We start from the raw sequence: 16928 nt of genomic DNA, 5'->3' as shown, positions 1-16928 counted from the left end.
ATCTTATAGCTGTATAATAGAATTTCCAGTTTAAAATTTTAAATATTTAAGGCTTTAGCTATATTTTCTTAATTTTTTTCACACACCAAACTATTAAAAACGTAATTTAAACCCGTATCTTTAAAGTGTAGGTTCTAATCACATTTCCTTCACTAGTGAATGTCATTATCAATTTTATTAGCTTATTGGTCTTATTTAGGACTTCGGTGCGCTTCATTTGAAAATACAATGGTTTTATTTAAAATTTATGGAATACCGAAAATTAAGTAAATATATTTTCTTTCAATGTGAATTAAAACTTTAGGTAATTATGTTAATACACTTTATAAATATTAGGATGCTAGGGTAAAGGTGGCTGTTTTTCAAATAAGTTTTCAAAGAAAAAAAAAAATTCTCTATATCCATCCCCGCCTTTTTTTTTTTTTTTTTTTTTTATCTGTTTGACTGTTTAAATACGGCAAAACCTCGAGGTATATCTGTCTAACAGTATGGAAAATTCCATAAGGGAAAGCTTAGTGACTTGTTCCGCATGTGTAACTTTGCGTTACACATGCGGAAAAAAATACGAGAACAAACGCTATTAGAACTGTCGGAGACCCATGGAGCCCATAAAGAGGAGTGTAAAAAATAGTAATAAGTAAATCACTCAATAATGAATAATTAAAATTAAACAAAATTTTAAATGATAATAATATTAATAAATTAAATTTATTATATCTAAGTAAACAATAAATTAAGATACAATTAAAATTTAAAGAAATTTGTAACAAAACATATTTTAAAAAACTAGACGAAATAATATTAAAAAAATCTGATGTGTACACCACATGACTTCCTTGTATTGGAATATTAAATTATACGCATTTTTTCTTGCATTTCATTTAAACTTATTGGATTGAATTAAATCTACTTCGCCGACAGCGCATAAACCACAATAGAATAAATGCATTCTTTCAAATTCACTATAGTATTTGTTTACCATAGCGACACACTGGCGCTAGATTCACTTAACAGTATTAATAATTATATAACAGTTAACTTATGTAATAATTATATAACGGAAACTAAGTTAACTGTTATATAATCTAATAATTATATAACAGTTAACTTATATATTTCGTTCATATTATAATTCATAATGCACAAAATTTATATCATTTAAAGAAAAGAATTATCTAATCGTTGCTACATGTTCTATGCAAATACTATAATAAAGCTAGAATGATGTTTAAAAGAAATTAAGCAAACAAAACAAAAAAAGAAACAGTTTTTCACAGACGATTGAGTATTTCTCATTTAATTAATTCAGTTCTCACTTCGCGAGAAGGCAAAAATACATAAAAACTCAAAATATCTATATTAAAAATTAAAGTAAATTTCAAACACTTATTTCCTCGAAAAAATTCCAGAAAGAATTAAGCATGATTTAATTGGTAATAATAAATGAATGCGTTATTTTTGTTGTTGCGAAGCTAAGTTTCTCTAGATTGGCAACAAATCCACTAGTCTCCTGTTTCAAATGTAAACATCAATGGCCGCCATTAAAAAAGGCTTAAACACTTAACAACTTTAAAATTGCTGATAATTGCTTAAAATTGCGGCACTTAAACAACTTTAAAATTGCTGATAATTCTAAAAATATTGCACACAGATTTACTAAAGGCATGAAATCCTTAACCGGAAGATAAAAACAACATAATTCAATCATTTTTAAAACAAAAAATGTACAATTTACCAACATATAAGAGTAAAGAAACTGAGATTACTGAGCCAGGTAACAAAGTGGATATATAAAGAAGCAAGATATGATAAATAAATAAGATAAATAAAAAATATAAGTATTTCTTTCTAACACTATTCTTTAAAATCAGATAAAAGGGCATCTTTATGTTAGCTTGTAATCCATTCTTGACCAGATGAATACAGCCTCAGAAATTTCTTTCTGATGAGATCGGATTTCGATGAGGGGGAAATAATTTTTTTTTTTTGATGTTAAAATTAAATAAATAAATTCTTTTCAGAAAAAGTAAGGAATTCCTTTACTATCAATTTTATTATGGTCTTACTTAGAGTTCCGGTAGGCTTCGGCTCGAATTACGATTTCATTCAAAAATTAAGAAGGGCTATAGTTAGCTCATCCTTAATTTAAGCCCTGAGAAAGCCCATTTGTCGGGATTCAAACCTGGATCGAGCTGCCAGTGGTCAGCGTTTTTAACCACTTTACCACTGAATGGGTTTCAAAAAGTTCAATGAGGTATTTGAAATCATGTAATAATTCGAAGGAAATGGATGATTTATACGTTATTGCTTGCCAATACGACACTGTAGTACATATTACAGTTTAGTCCTACCGTAATTAGAAAGCTATATAATTAAATTTATAAATTGGGAAAAACTGCAACCTTATTGTACACCAGATTTTGAATCAAACTCTATTTTGAGGCGATCAGACACAAGTCTTTCTTCTTCAGGATAAGAGAGGAAAAAGTCTGCATAATTATTGCATGTTTATACAGGATTTCTACTACATCCGTATTACTTTCGGGTCGCCTAAAAGAATTCCACAATAGGTCTCGCATAATGAGAGGAATGCCGACACTATTAATAGCGAAAGCAATGAACAAACGCAGCAAAGCGTAAACGAATGTAGCGCCGTCTAGCGAGAAAAATGGTAATGAAACCGCAAATAATTTGTAGAGACATTAGGATTTCTTTGAAAGCAAGAGAGATGAAAAATAGCAACTGCCTTCTCGGGGAATCGAACCACGGACCTCTGGAATACCAGCCCAGCGTGCTACCGTTACACCACGAAGGCACGCTAAGAAAGTGGGAGAAATACCTTATATACTTCCCTTTTTAAAGGGCGACTAGGGTTTTAGGGGACCTAGTGGCTAAATCCTGGGGGCGGAGAATCATCATCCACAACCCTTTTAGTTCGCGTGCCACTGTAGAGTCATTAGGTTAATTGGAAGCAGAAAAGATGAAAAATATGCAACCGCCTTCGCCGGGAATCGAACCAGGAACCTCTGGAATACCGGCCCAGCGTGCTACCGTTACACCACAAAGGCACGCTAGGGAAGTGGGAGAAATACCTTATAAATTAAGATATATTAAAATTCTAAAACAATGGGAAGAAGTAACTGTATTGGAATTGATGTCATTAATTAAAGAAGATAAATTTTTGTAAATGTGAAAAGCTTCAAAGAAGTGCAGTTCACTAATTAAAAAAGTTTTCATGGATAATTTTCTTAGAGCCAAAATTATGATTAAGTTTTCAAATGTGATTAACTATAGAAGATTTGTTTATTTCTCTTTTTAGAATATACGATTTGTGTTCTTTGACTAGAAATTTTAATGCTGTTTCAATATGGCTGTATATCGCAAACCATATTGGTAAGATATGCTATAAATTTCCCAAGAATTAGAGACTGAATCTTTAAAAATCGAGCAACGAATTGTATTGATAAGTGAGAAAATAATCTGAAATTTGAACTTCTGGAAAATCCGTGAAATTTTATAATATACAGAAGAAATAATGGAATTACAACAAAGTTATTAGTGTTATTTCTTACAGCGGAATTTCTTCTTTGATGGCAAGAGGAAAATTTGAAAAGCTTCGTCAGTGAGGCAGAAAAAACGAAATATTATACTCTACATTCATATTCGATTTACTCTGCCCATTGCTTTTGATATTAACATGGTGGTCGTTCATCTTATTATGCAGATTATTGTTCTCTGAAAAAAAGTCATTTTTTGTGATCGGATTTTAGATTTACTTTGGCATGTTTCTCTTCCAATTATGTAATTAAATTCCAAAACATTTTATTAATTTTCTGCATTTTTAAAGAATGAAAGCTGCGAAATTCTAAATTACATTTTACGGAAATTTAGTGCTCCCTTGAATACCATCTAGTTAACTCTGTCACAAAACAATTAATGAATTAACGTCAATAATATTACATTGCATTTCCGAAAGCATTAAATGAAAATGTCTTGAATTATTTATTGACCTTAGAAAGTTGCTTCATTCCATGATAGGATGCAAGCAGATACGAGTATAATTTCTTTAGTAAAAATTAATATTTCTCAATATGAGAATATGCTGCTAATTATTTCAAATAACTATATTTCTCTTTCTTATGGATGACTGATGAAATCAGTGTAGATTTTGTCTGCAAGAAATTTTGCAGTTGGAAATCTGTGCACTGTGTATTTTGAGGATCAATCTGATAATTCAACACTTATCTCATAAATATAACTTGCTCGCTCTCTTTTATTATTTTAAACTGATTTTGTTTTCCTTTCTCACTTTCAGCTGGCACAACAGGCTTTTCTGAGGAGGATGTGAGTTCATTCCGGGATTGCAGAGGTTACTGCACATCTTCTGGTGGGCAGTTTTACACAGATAACTGCGGAGTGTGCCATACAGGAACTTCACCATTTCAAGACTGCACAAACAGATGCCATTTACCAGGTATTTCAGCTGAAAATTGATTAAGGAAAAACAAAAATTTCAAAATATTTTTATTTATCTTTCTGTAGCCCCAACCCCGACGTTGATAAGAGAACTTAGCTTTTGACGGTGGGTAACAAACCAACTCGCTCCATAGTGTTCCACAAAATATGCTCTACAAAGACCCACGAAATCGTTCTGAATTACGTGTATAGCTGTATAAAGTAGAATAGCATGTTAAAAGCTAATACTTGTGGCACTTTCGAACAACAAATAAAGAACCTACTGTACAAGTGTGTAGTGAAAAATATTATTGAGAAGAGCTATATGTAGTGAAAATATTTGTATGTAGTAAATATACTTATATATTTTAATTTCTTATGTAATGAGAAATGTGTTAATTTCTGTAGGCTATGAGAAATATTTAATATAATTATTCAGGTGTATAAGTGATAACCAATATTTTGAATATCAATTTTATCAGCGATGAAATTATGACAGTGATTAAGAGTACATCACGTTGTTTCCGCAATAACCAGAATGACAGGGATAAAATATGTGACCCACAGAGGATAGCAAAATAAAGTACTTACCCCAGACTTCGTGATAGTTGAAGAAGAAAATACAAGTTATTCATCTACTATTTATCTTTCCTATCAAAAATTTTATTGCTGAGCTCACACAAATAAACAAGAAAATTAAATATCAGATCATAACTATAGTCCTACTATAAATACAGAGCGTCCATTCGTTTATCGATATACTACAGAGCACTATCCATTTGCATCACTTTCTATAGATCACGAAATATCTGGAATCGAAGAAATATGTAGACCAGGAATATACTTATCTTGAAATTTCTTTTGATTTTGAAGCTTCTACCAGTGAATTAATTTGGAGCAGCTCACCACGTGGCGATTAGACAATGGATGAGTCTTAAATTGCACAATGAGATCTTTTATGATTCTTGGTTTAAAACATCATTCCACCCAGGATGAATTTTCAGCAACTACATATAGAATGAAGATATTCAATAAAAAAACTACAGTTATTGGACTTTTCAGGAAAGTTAAACGTGCATCGTCACACGTGGTTGTAGGAGAAGAGACAGTCCGTGAAGAGACAGGCCGAAGCCCGTCCTTCACCCTTGAACTCCCAGCAGCAAAGAGGAAAAAACCGGTCCAACAACTGCCACCAAGGGCTTGGACGAAACGATGACGATTCTTGAAGCGATAGTCTGATGATAGATGCCGGCTTGTTAGCACAAAGTGCACCTAAAACGTGTCATCGAATGGTATGAGTCAAATTTGGTAAACCGCTCCTGCAAATTAATGCAACTGCAGGAGCTCAGCCGTGGTTCTACTCTAAGTATTTGGTCCTGATGAAGGATAATTGTTCAAACTCAGCTACAGCGCACCATCATTCTCAGGATGGCCGATTTAAATTTCTACCACTTTTAGAACGAGACCAAATCCTTGGGTGCCAAAATTTATTTCTGAACGTACAACGCAGGATGCAGAATGTATGGAATCACAAAGCAGAAGACTAGTTGTCACGATCTCCACTCCGATGGCTGACGCCATTACTCTCCGGGACAGCATGGGCTGCTCTTTTGGATAATGTGAATCGGGTTTGTATATTTTATACCCCCGGTACTGCGACTATAAGAGTACAGATTTTTCTACCAGTACAGTAAGCGACTCTCAGAGATAGGATGAAATGGTATATTTAAACGAAAATTCTTTTGCCTTTTTTGCATATTTATATATTATTTTCGTAGAAATGCCCATTTTTCAAATCCGTGTACCTTACAAAATAGCTCACCGGTTCTCAAATAAATAAGACATTGGCTACTTATTATTCTGTAATATTCTTTCTCCATTATTTGTTAAAGTGATGCCCTAAAAGAGTCCATATTTTTCATCCCATTAGGATACATACATGCATGGCTTAATATCTTTATCCAGCTCTAACTTTTAGGAGTATGCTTTTTAAACCAGCTGGCTAAAACGTAAATTACATCCAGGCCGAATGCAGGATATAAAAGCAGCTCACATGCCGAAACTGGTTTTTGGACCAAATGAAAAAAATGTTTAAGTAATTTTTTTTATTGATATTAAATTTTATTTACTAAATGTTTATGAAAATGTACATAAATTCTAACAACTGTCACGCAAAAGAAAGAAATTTCAAATTTATACTTATTTTTTAAATTTAAGATTATATATTTAAGATTTAATTTATATATTTAAGATTAATATTTAAGATTGGTATCTGAAAGAAATATCTGTTGGATACATTTTGAAATTCAAACGTATTATTTCAAATCATTCTAATGCGTTGAATTAACCAATAAATAATTTTTAATAAGTGATATTAACCAATAAATAATATAATAAGTGTTGAATTAACCAATAAATAATATAATAAGTGTTGAATTAACCAATAAATAATTATAATCAGAAAGTGAACAAATTACGAAAACTTTTCAAGGCAAACAAAAATTGAGAATAAATAATAACGACGTATTATCTTTCTTTTATTTATCAAATAAAAGAAATATCTTTTATTTATTTCTTTTATTTATCAAATAATTACCAATATTTATTTTATTTGACGCATTCAGAAAAAAATACACTTATTCGCATGTAAAATAATTATAAACTCTTTTATTTCTTACTACAGCTTTCAGGTACAACATTTCATGACTTTCCGATTTCGATAAAGATTTTAAACTTTCAGAAAAATTATTAGAATATATCTTTATCATGAATTATAGATACTCATCGATTAGACTTGCTCTCTTTCTCTCTTTAAAGACTTATTAATTTTTAGTGCGAAAAACCTTTCACTTATAAATGTATTCCGAAACAAAGCAAATATTCTTATTCAAAAAACTCGTAATTGAAGGTATTTATTTCTTGACAATTATGAAGAAAGGTAAATGAAATCTTTGAATGAATAAGATTTATACCACAGTGTAAATTAATTAGCTCTTCTTATGGATTTTCTGGGACGTTACTCACGTTCGTTTTTAATGGCAGTGAAAATAATATAAAACTAGACTCAAAATCATTAAAAATCTTAAATCTTTCTTATAATTTTTGCCGTAGTAAGCAATATCATAATAAATACTAAGTAATTTACGAGAAATTTACGCGAGCCGCTAGTTTGAGACTGCTGCATTAAATAATAATCACTATTTCAAAGAAATTTTCCATTCATAAATGTTGCTTTTGAACTTCTCTGTTTCTGTTGCATTTTTTATTTTAATCTGATCTTCAACAATTCTGAATTTTAGGCCAAGAGTCACTTATGGCCAAACTTCTGTGCGGGCGCTGTGTTGGTGGAACAACAGGCGTTTTGGAATCCGAAGTCTTGGATCCTTGTGGAAACTGTAGAAGTGAAACCCTGGAGTGCCCCTGCAACGGGTGAGATAATAGAGGCATTAAAATTAATTTAAAAACGCATTTGTAGCATAGAACATACTTTTTAGGCTTTTGTCCACGATAAAAATTATTCTTTTGCAAATAATTTATAAAAGATTCAACGAATATACTATATTTAAATGTTCACTATGGGTTTAGATTCTTCATCCCTATCACCTGAATCAAAGTAGAATAACAGGGGAACTTAATAAGGAACATTTAATGTGTTTTTAAGCAAAAATAAAAATTGGAAAAGAGGGGACACATATTGACTTTAACATCGCTGAGAAATATCCTACCTTAAAAGAAACAAATTCCATATATTTCCTTCCAAAATACTAAAATTTTGAGGGTAGGACCATTCGAAACTCAACATTAAAATAAACAACGTTAGAAATAAAGAGTTTTCAGTAAACTGAGTTTCATTTCAGTAAACTGAAAACGCATGTCATTTCACTGAATTAAGAAATAAAAAACTCTGCTTTATTCACTTAGTATTACTCAGTTGCATTCGCCATCTTTTTATCGTATTCTCGAAGGGGAAAGGAATTCTTGAAATTTTTCATATCTTTGCTACCATTAGCTATCTAAAAATTCGTCTAGCTTTCAAAAATAACAAAATTTGTTGGCTGCTCTAGATATTTTAAGAGGCTTTATATATATATATATATACATACATATATTTAATCCCGTTTTTTCGGCTTTGTATTCGTATTTAATTTTGCTTTTGCAAGAGGAAAAGGAATTATTTAATTAAATGAATTTCCTCACCCATAGCCAATGTGGCGATTAAAATTATTTGCAAACATAAGAATATAAGTAACTAAAACATGAAAATTAGGAATGAATTAAAAACAAAGGAAAGAAGGCATTTTCTCAGCAGTCACGCTGGCTCTGGATAAGAGAAATTCGTTTTATTATTTTTTTTCCCGCTTTCAAAAACAAACTTAAATTTACATGTACTACCATATCTTACTGCAGCTTTATGAGTGTGGAAAAGTATGTTTAAAATTTTATAATTTTGGCATTTCGGTTTGTTACGTTACTAATATATACAAATAAACAGTGTATTTAAAAAGAAACCCGGCGAAAAAGGAAGGAATCTAAAAGTCATATAAAATAAAATCTCATGAAATACAAAATTTCTCGAATCTCAGCATTTCTGTTACTTATATTTTCGTGCCATTGCTTCTGATTAATAAAGTAAAAAATTACAATACTGATTATTGAATTGATATTGAACTTAATATTGAATTATTGATTGCAACAATATGTATACGTATCCGGAACATTTAATTAATACTATCTCCTAATTTAAATCTTATGAGCATGGCATTTTTATTCGACTTAATTTGACTGAAGACAAAATTATTTTGTCGCCCGATGCAATCTTTGCGGGTCCTAAATTCTGCTGCCTGGTGCCTCCATAAACTATAAAACATTTTTTTCGCCCCTAAATACTACTACTATTCGCCGCTCAAACAGTATTTTATTTCTACAGAAAATAATAACATGAGCAAACAAGGCTCTTGAAGAAAGAACATATTTTCAATGTCGAGACATTATTATGGTCTATGGTTCTGTTTTATACTAAATGAACAGGGTAGTGCATTACATGAGGTGGAAACAGATTATGTTCAGTATAATATAAATGCACAATTCACTTCCAGATATACTTCTACATTTCATAATATACATATCAAGGTTAAAAAATGATACTAGAGTTCACTATTGTAGACAATGACATGCAACTGGATATAAATACAATAAAATATAAAAATAAGGGAAAATTATATAGATAATACAAATAGGACTGATGTGATTCCAGTCCAAGTTCACACTATATAAACATTGATATATGCGTATTACCTATATGTGTGCAGATGATTTCATGTTTACTCATAATTATCCCATGCTGCAAATCCGGAAAAATAATATAGCTACATACATAAAAAAGATTTCCATTCATAGTAAGTAGTTCATAAGAATGTATATTTTCATCGTTATGTGCATTAAAGTGCTATTTTTAATGCAATTAAATATAAAATTAAGAAAAGGTAATATACTACATTAAAAGCTATACCTACTCCTGAATACTCAGTGCCTCCCTTAAATTCTAAAAAATTTATTATCCCTAAATTTTACCGCTCGGTGCATTTTAAATTCTTAATTCTGGTGCCCTAAATTCTATGGCCCGATTCAGCTGCATCGCTTACATCGCTCCTGTATGGAAAACACTGCAATAATATTTTAATAATATTTTCAACAATATTTTTTCTATGGGACCCAAATAAAAAAAATTTCTTAGAATTTAGGCAAAAAATTTCATAGAAATTAACTTGGTCCATTCATGTTAAGCCAAAATGACAGGCGTAAAATAAATAAATATTGAATTTGTGTAAAAGAGGTTCGGGTAAAAACAGAATTAGGTGTAATAGTAATCAAGCAAATGAGCTCAGAAAGTTAAATTTATATTTCTTATGTTACGAAAAATTCTACTCCTCATTTCGCCCACCAGCGGCCGAGCGGTAAAATCGCTGAACACTGGTAGTTCGGTCCGAGGTTCGAATCCCGCGAACGGGCTGGCTGCATGGGCGTTTTCGTGGTTTTCCCCATGTGTAACATGTATACGAGCCAGTTTCCCTTAGAAAGTCCTCCACGAAAGGCATCCCTCCCCTTAGGCAGATAGCCCTAGTGTGCTTTGCCGTATTCTCAATACACACACACACACACATACACACTACTCCTCATTTCCCTCCTCCTCTTTTAATTTCATAGAATTAAAATTTAACCACAGTCCTAAAAAAGCGTGATTTGACTAAAGAAAAATATTTAAAGTGTTTGAGAGATCCTCTGTCACCCTTGAACGCACTTCGCTCTGAAATACAAGCTAACATCGCCTTCAGTAATTCAGCGATAAACGGTCTAGCGGCAAGAATTGCAAGATAAAATCACAAAGTCAAAATTTAAACATACTTATTAAAATATTTTGTCTTCTGTGATGTTGTACATGCATTGTCCTTTTTCTAATTTATGACCTAAAACAATATGTAATTACCTGTTCCTATTTTTCTGTGCATTCATGTCTGTGTTTCTTTGTGAATATATGTTTTATAATAACTTCAACAAACTTTTCTAGTGCTCTGCAGAAATTTATACATACCCATGCACCACACGCACAGACACGAAAAAAAACTCTCGTAATTTATTTGCTAACACTGTGAGTTTAATAAATTCTCTAGGTTAATGTTATATATTGTATATCCACTTAAATCACTAGGAAGTTGTAAAATCGAAAAATTGGCTTCGATGCTTGTTTGTATACAGTGCTGAAATTTCTTTAATCTGCTATCTTATTTATTTTAATTAATGTCTGATATAATTAATTAATTTCTTCTTCTTTTAATTAATGTCTGCTATATTTAAATTTATATTGTTAATTTTTCAAATTTTGAAAGAAGAGTTATTTATATCTTTCTTTTTCCAAACCTTTCTGGTTTTATTCAGAACAGGAAAACCAGATGCTTGCGGCATTTGTAGAGGAGAAGGCAAATCCTGCATGAGAGTTACAAACTTCCGACCGCGAGCAATACCTGTGAATACATACGCGACCGTGAGTATATTTTTTCTATGCCTTTAACAAGATAATGGGTTAAAGATCATTTCTAATTATAGTATGATATCGCCATTATCTGGTTATATACAAAGTGTTTCATATTGAATGGGGCAAAAAGAAACCTGTGAACGCTGTAATTATTTTATTTTGATAAATCAAATTTAGAGTGAAACTATAGTTATCCAAGTTTCTATACGTGTTCTTTTTGTGCCTATCTGGTGACACAATCCATGCAGTACCCCAGTTTCTGCCACACTCGTGATAGAATATCCTTTGTTAATGATTCGAGTTTCTCGCTACTTCAATTGCTGTAAGTCCTGGGTAAATGGAGGCACGAACACTTTGCCTTTAACAAAACACCATAAGAAAAATCACAAGGGGATCTCGATGGCCAACAAAGCAATGGCATATCGTTTGACTCAACACGGCCAATCCAGTGATGGGGTAGACTATCATTCAGGTAATGGCGTGCGTTTTTACGCCAATGTAGTGGAGCACTGTCTTTCTGCAAAGTGAAACCGGGAACCACTTCCTCCAACTGAGAGAACAATCATTCTGACAGCTTATCTTTGTAAATGCACCCGTTAATAGATTTTTTCCAGAAGAAAAGAGGACCCAAAACACAACTGTTGGCGCAGAAAACGTTCAACCTTGGAGAATCACGTTCATGTTTCATTAGACCATGTGGATTTTCCGTGCCCCAAACTCTTAAATTAAAACAATTAACTTTGCCAGAAATGCGGAAAAGGCTTCATCTGTAAACACAAGTCTTCTCGAGAAACCATCTATCTCCAGCTAATCTTCCAAATTCTCATAGAAAGCTTAACGCAACGGTTTGTCGAAAGGCTTTAATGTATACATCCTCTAAAAGGTGTATGGCCTGTAACAGCTTTAAATAATATTAAAATCTTGTAGTTTAAATAATTTAAATAGATGAACATTAAGGTATTTGTGAATGGCAATATTTGAAACCAGACTCGAGTGCCTCGTGCGACTCTCGCACGAAGAATGTAATTTAATTTTAAATGATAGAATATGTTTTCTCTTTTTGTTTGTATGTCGCCATTTTTTTGAGTGTTAAATAAAAGTTATTGCTGTGTTCCATCATTGGAGTTGCTTCATTTCGCCAAAGAAGTATTACAGTCTTAATTATTTTCGAGGCACCGACCGAGATCGAATAATCGTGCGTATTTTTATTTTATTAGTTCATCATTGAACATAATATTAGTGATACCAGATTATTACCTCCTGTTAATATTGAATTGCTTTATTTTATTAGTTCATCATTGAACGCAATATTAGTGATATCAGATTATTACTTCCTGTTAATTTTGAATTGCTTTATGTTATTAGTTCATCACTGAACGCAATATTAGCGATACCAGATTATAACTTCCTGTTGATATTGAATTGTCTTATTTTATTAGTTCATCACTGAACATAATATTAGTGATACCAGGTTATTACTTCCTGTTAATATTGAATTGCCTTATTTTACTAGTTTATCACTGAACGTAATATTAGTGATATCAGGTTATTACTTCCTGTTAACACTGAACTGCCTTATTTTATTATTTTATCACTTGAACGTAAACTTAGTGATACCATTTTAATGCCGTTTCTAACTAGAGCTCAAAGGAAAAGAAAAATATCTGAAGAGCAGATCTTGGAACCGATGAAGGAAGAAAATAAAGCATCCAGAGATGTATTTGAAGAAGTTAAATCACCAGAATTAAACGTGGAAGATGTTCACGAAAATTTGAAAAACGATAAAGAAATTAATATTGAGAATCATTTTGCAATGCAGCGTTATCATCATCTTTCGGCTTTTGATTTAATATAAAAGCCGCTACTAATAGACGAAGAAAACAATTGTCGAAAACAAATGACAATTGAATATTATCCGAAAGGCACAGATGAACTGAGGAAAGAAAGGCTTTGCTAAGAATTATAGCCGAGGAACTGGTCCAACATGGAAGAGATCTAGGCGCCGTCAAGGAAAAAAGGGAAGACTAATTTGAACACTGTCTATTTTCTATTTAAATGTGGTGTAAAAATATTTGTTTAAAATTAAAAATTTTCGGCCTGAAAATTTGGAAACTTATGAGAGAAGTTATCTTTTCCCTTCGGTAAAAGTCTCTCCGTTGGAGGAGAGGTTGTAACAGCTTTAAATAATATTAAAATCTTGTAGTTTAAATAATTTAAATAGAGGAACATTAAGGTATTTGTGAATGGCAATATTTGAAACCAGACTCGAGTGCCTCGTGCGACTCTTGCACGAAGAATGTAATTTAATTTTAAATGATAGAATATGTTTTCTCTTTTTGTTTGTATGTCGCCATTTTTTTGAGTGTTAAATAAAAGTTATTGCTGTGTTCCATCATTGGAGTTGCTTCATATTGCCAAAGAAGCATCACAGACAGTATTATAGACGTTCCTGTAACACATGTATTCCCATTACATTACATTAGGCACCGTTACGTTAGGCACATTGGGGTCAGAAATCACACGACGCGGTGATTTTGTAGGACTTCGTAAAATCGTTTCACGAATTTTTTAGCCACTTCGGTTTGAGGAGCTGTACGTCCTGGGCTGGTTTTCTTATACAAGCAACCGGTGAGCTGAAACTGCTTCACCCAGCGTTCAATGTTGTGACAATGTAGTGGTTCTTTACCAAATCTCGTGCGAAAATGTCTTTGAACGACGATAAATAATGATTTTTTTAAGTATTCTAAAACACAGTACGCTTTCTCCTGAATTGGTGGCGTCATTTTGATAACAGTGCATCTAGCGGCGATTTGGTAACCGAAAGATTTTTCGCTGTTGTCAGATAAAACATGCATAATTGTATAAGTTTCACAGTTAACTTGTTTCGGCTTCATAAATCAATTACAGAATTTGTACTATGCTATTCTGTTTGTCCCATTCTATATGACACACCCTATTATGAGTTACAAAACAGCTTTCGAGTGATTTCTAGCTCTTACTTTATTAGCACGAATATTAGACTGAAAAAGGAGATAAAAGATGGAACGGGAGAGAAATATGAAAAGGTTAAGCACAGCAGCGACCTTAGTGTAGTTTTACTAAGTCTCTAAATAAGAAGCGATTTTTGGCACATCCTGTATATATACGTATTTCATATAAATATATGTAATATATATATATATATATATATACAGAAAGAGAGAGATTTGAATTCTTTGCACTGGTTTTTGTTTATCTCTGTATAATAAATTAAATATATAATTTTTGTTTATATCTAAAAGAGAATAGAAGTTTTAGTTAGATCTTTCTGAGTTTTTTTTTTTTTTTTTTTTTCTGGATTTATGAAACTTGAAACGACATATGTATCTCATCGATACTTCTTCAAAAACAGTTTCAGCTATTCAAGTTGGTCTCTTCAACTCCAAACTGACTGGAAATTTCTTTTATAACAAAAGTTTATAATTTGCTACGTCTGGAGGCCCCACCAGTAAACAAGCGGTTAAAATCACTGAATACTGGGAATTCGACCCGGGTTCCATCCCAAGCTGCTCGATTAGTTTTCGCGTTTTTCCGTGTGTGAGACGACAATTCGAGCTAGTTTCCCTTATAAAGCCTCTCACGAAGACATCCTTCAGCTTAGCGAGATTGTCCTTGAGTGCTTTGCCATTTTCTAATAACCTAACCTGTTCCGTCTGCATAAATGCACTTCTGCAGCTTCAAAAATGGTATTAACATAGTTCATAAGAATAGGTTACGTTAGATTATTTAAATACTGCAAAACTCACGACTATTATCTGCCTAAGGGGAGAGATGCTTCCGTGGTGGACTTTCTAAGGAACACTAGCTGATATTCGCATTACACGTTGAGAAAACCACGAACACTAACCGTGTGTGCAAGCCATTCACCTGAATTCGAACCTAGTCGAATTACTACTACATCTGCATAAATGTATCTATGTTTTTCGCACTGTGATAAAACCACGGTACCTAGAGCCATCAAATTTTCAATAACGTAATCCTCCACCGACATCTGGAAGCCCTAATTTAGAGTTTGTTTTATTATCGATTTTATATTTTGTAACGAATATGAATTTTTTAACGAACTTTTGATTAGCAAACTCAACGATTTCAAAGCAATCAATGAATGGCAACACTGTACGGAAAAAAAAAAAAAAAATTATCAGCGCATGAGACTATGTATCGGAAACTCTAAATATATGCTCATTTTAAAATTATTTTGCGATATTGCTGTTGAATTGAATTTTATGGTTTAAGTTTGAAGAACATGATATTGAATAAGTAAAGGTAACACACAAGGCCAGCAGTGTATATGGTAACTTAAAGAAGAGGATAGGGGGAAAGGGAATATTCGTTGGAGAGCAGCCTTGGTTGTGCCAACTTGGCTCTTTTAAGGATATGGGCGACATTTCATTATTTCAATGATATTTTTTCGAAAGCTCTACTAAAAGCAATACTTTTGGACTATTGGGGCAAAATGGAGCATTTTTACACATAAAAATTAGTTTCATACATGCCAAAGAGCATGAAAGGTGTGGCATAAGTTATGGTAAATAATGGGACATGTTATTTTATGAAATATCAAATGTCCCATTATTTTCATGTTTTCTTTAAATATAAACTTCTTATTATAAAATTAGCGAAGCAACAACTTTGTGCTTGGCGTAGATTTTAGTCAATACTCTATCGGTTTCGGGGACAAATAGGTGCAGGTCCCTCTTGATCAGGAGCAAAGAAATTTGCGTAATGCAGATTTCTTGATTAAAATCTACGCCAAACACAAGACTGTTGCTTTGCTAACTTTATATTTTACTTTGGAATGTTTCTCTTCTTTCTTCTCTATAAACTGTTTCTTAAAGGTGTCCGAATACATGCGTAAGTCATTTTCAAAACCTTCTGTGTAAGTATTTTTTACGTGAAACATTTCAAATAACTTTTTTCAAAACAAGTAAGTTTTAAAATAGATGATCATTTGAGTATGCGAAAGTGAAATTGTCACTTAGGTAATATTTAGTAACTGATATTTGCAAATAAAAGTGAAAAACACAAGTGTCCGAAAAGAAATGGGAGCGATTGTATGCTGGCGTCTTCAGAACATAAAGGATTCTGATTGAAATATATCTAGAATGAGCATTAGTGAGATTCAGAAAAATGAAATACAGATTAGCAATAAGTTGCCTAAATAAATATTATTATTCAATTTTAAAAATCTTTTCGTCGAACGAACTAAAAACATTATGGTAAGCGGTTCTTTCTGTTTAGTGCAAATCAGCTTAATTTCACCACTGTGTAATTGTGTAAAAAGTATTGCTCAAAGAGGTTTTGGCATGCTTTTTACGTTAGGAAATGAAACAAAGCATCATATATTTCATGAAATTCTCAGTTTCAAACAAACATTATTTTATTCTTGAATGAAACTCTGCAG

At 32.2% G+C, this 16928-nt stretch overlaps 1 protein-coding gene across 5 annotated transcripts in view; it reads left to right on the top strand.

Moving 5' to 3' along the window:
• LOC118197963 (uncharacterized) overlaps window positions 1-16928 on the top strand; it is a 340325-nt gene that overhangs the window by 241884 nt on the left and 81513 nt on the right. For all 5 annotated transcript variants that reach the window (XR_015041636.1, XM_085818290.1, XM_085818291.1 and 2 more), the window contains exons 4-6: window positions 4316-4474; window positions 7755-7884; window positions 11389-11494. Coding sequence is in view for 4 of the 5 variants with exons in the window: in XM_085818290.1 (XP_085674416.1) it covers window positions 4316-4474; window positions 7755-7884; window positions 11389-11494 (395 nt within the window). In the remaining variant the exon portion in view is untranslated. The remainder of the gene's footprint in view (window positions 1-4315; window positions 4475-7754; window positions 7885-11388; window positions 11495-16928) is intronic.

The sequence above is a fragment of the Stegodyphus dumicola genome, chromosome 6 (genome assembly GCF_044657685.1).
Source record: "Stegodyphus dumicola isolate Sdum_Otavi_A_Nest chromosome 6, ASM4465768v1".
In the NCBI taxonomy this organism is placed as follows: domain Eukaryota; kingdom Metazoa; phylum Arthropoda; class Arachnida; order Araneae; family Eresidae; genus Stegodyphus; species Stegodyphus dumicola.
The sequence above is the reverse complement of the archived record's forward strand: the minus strand, read 5'-3'. Positions and strand labels throughout refer to the sequence as shown.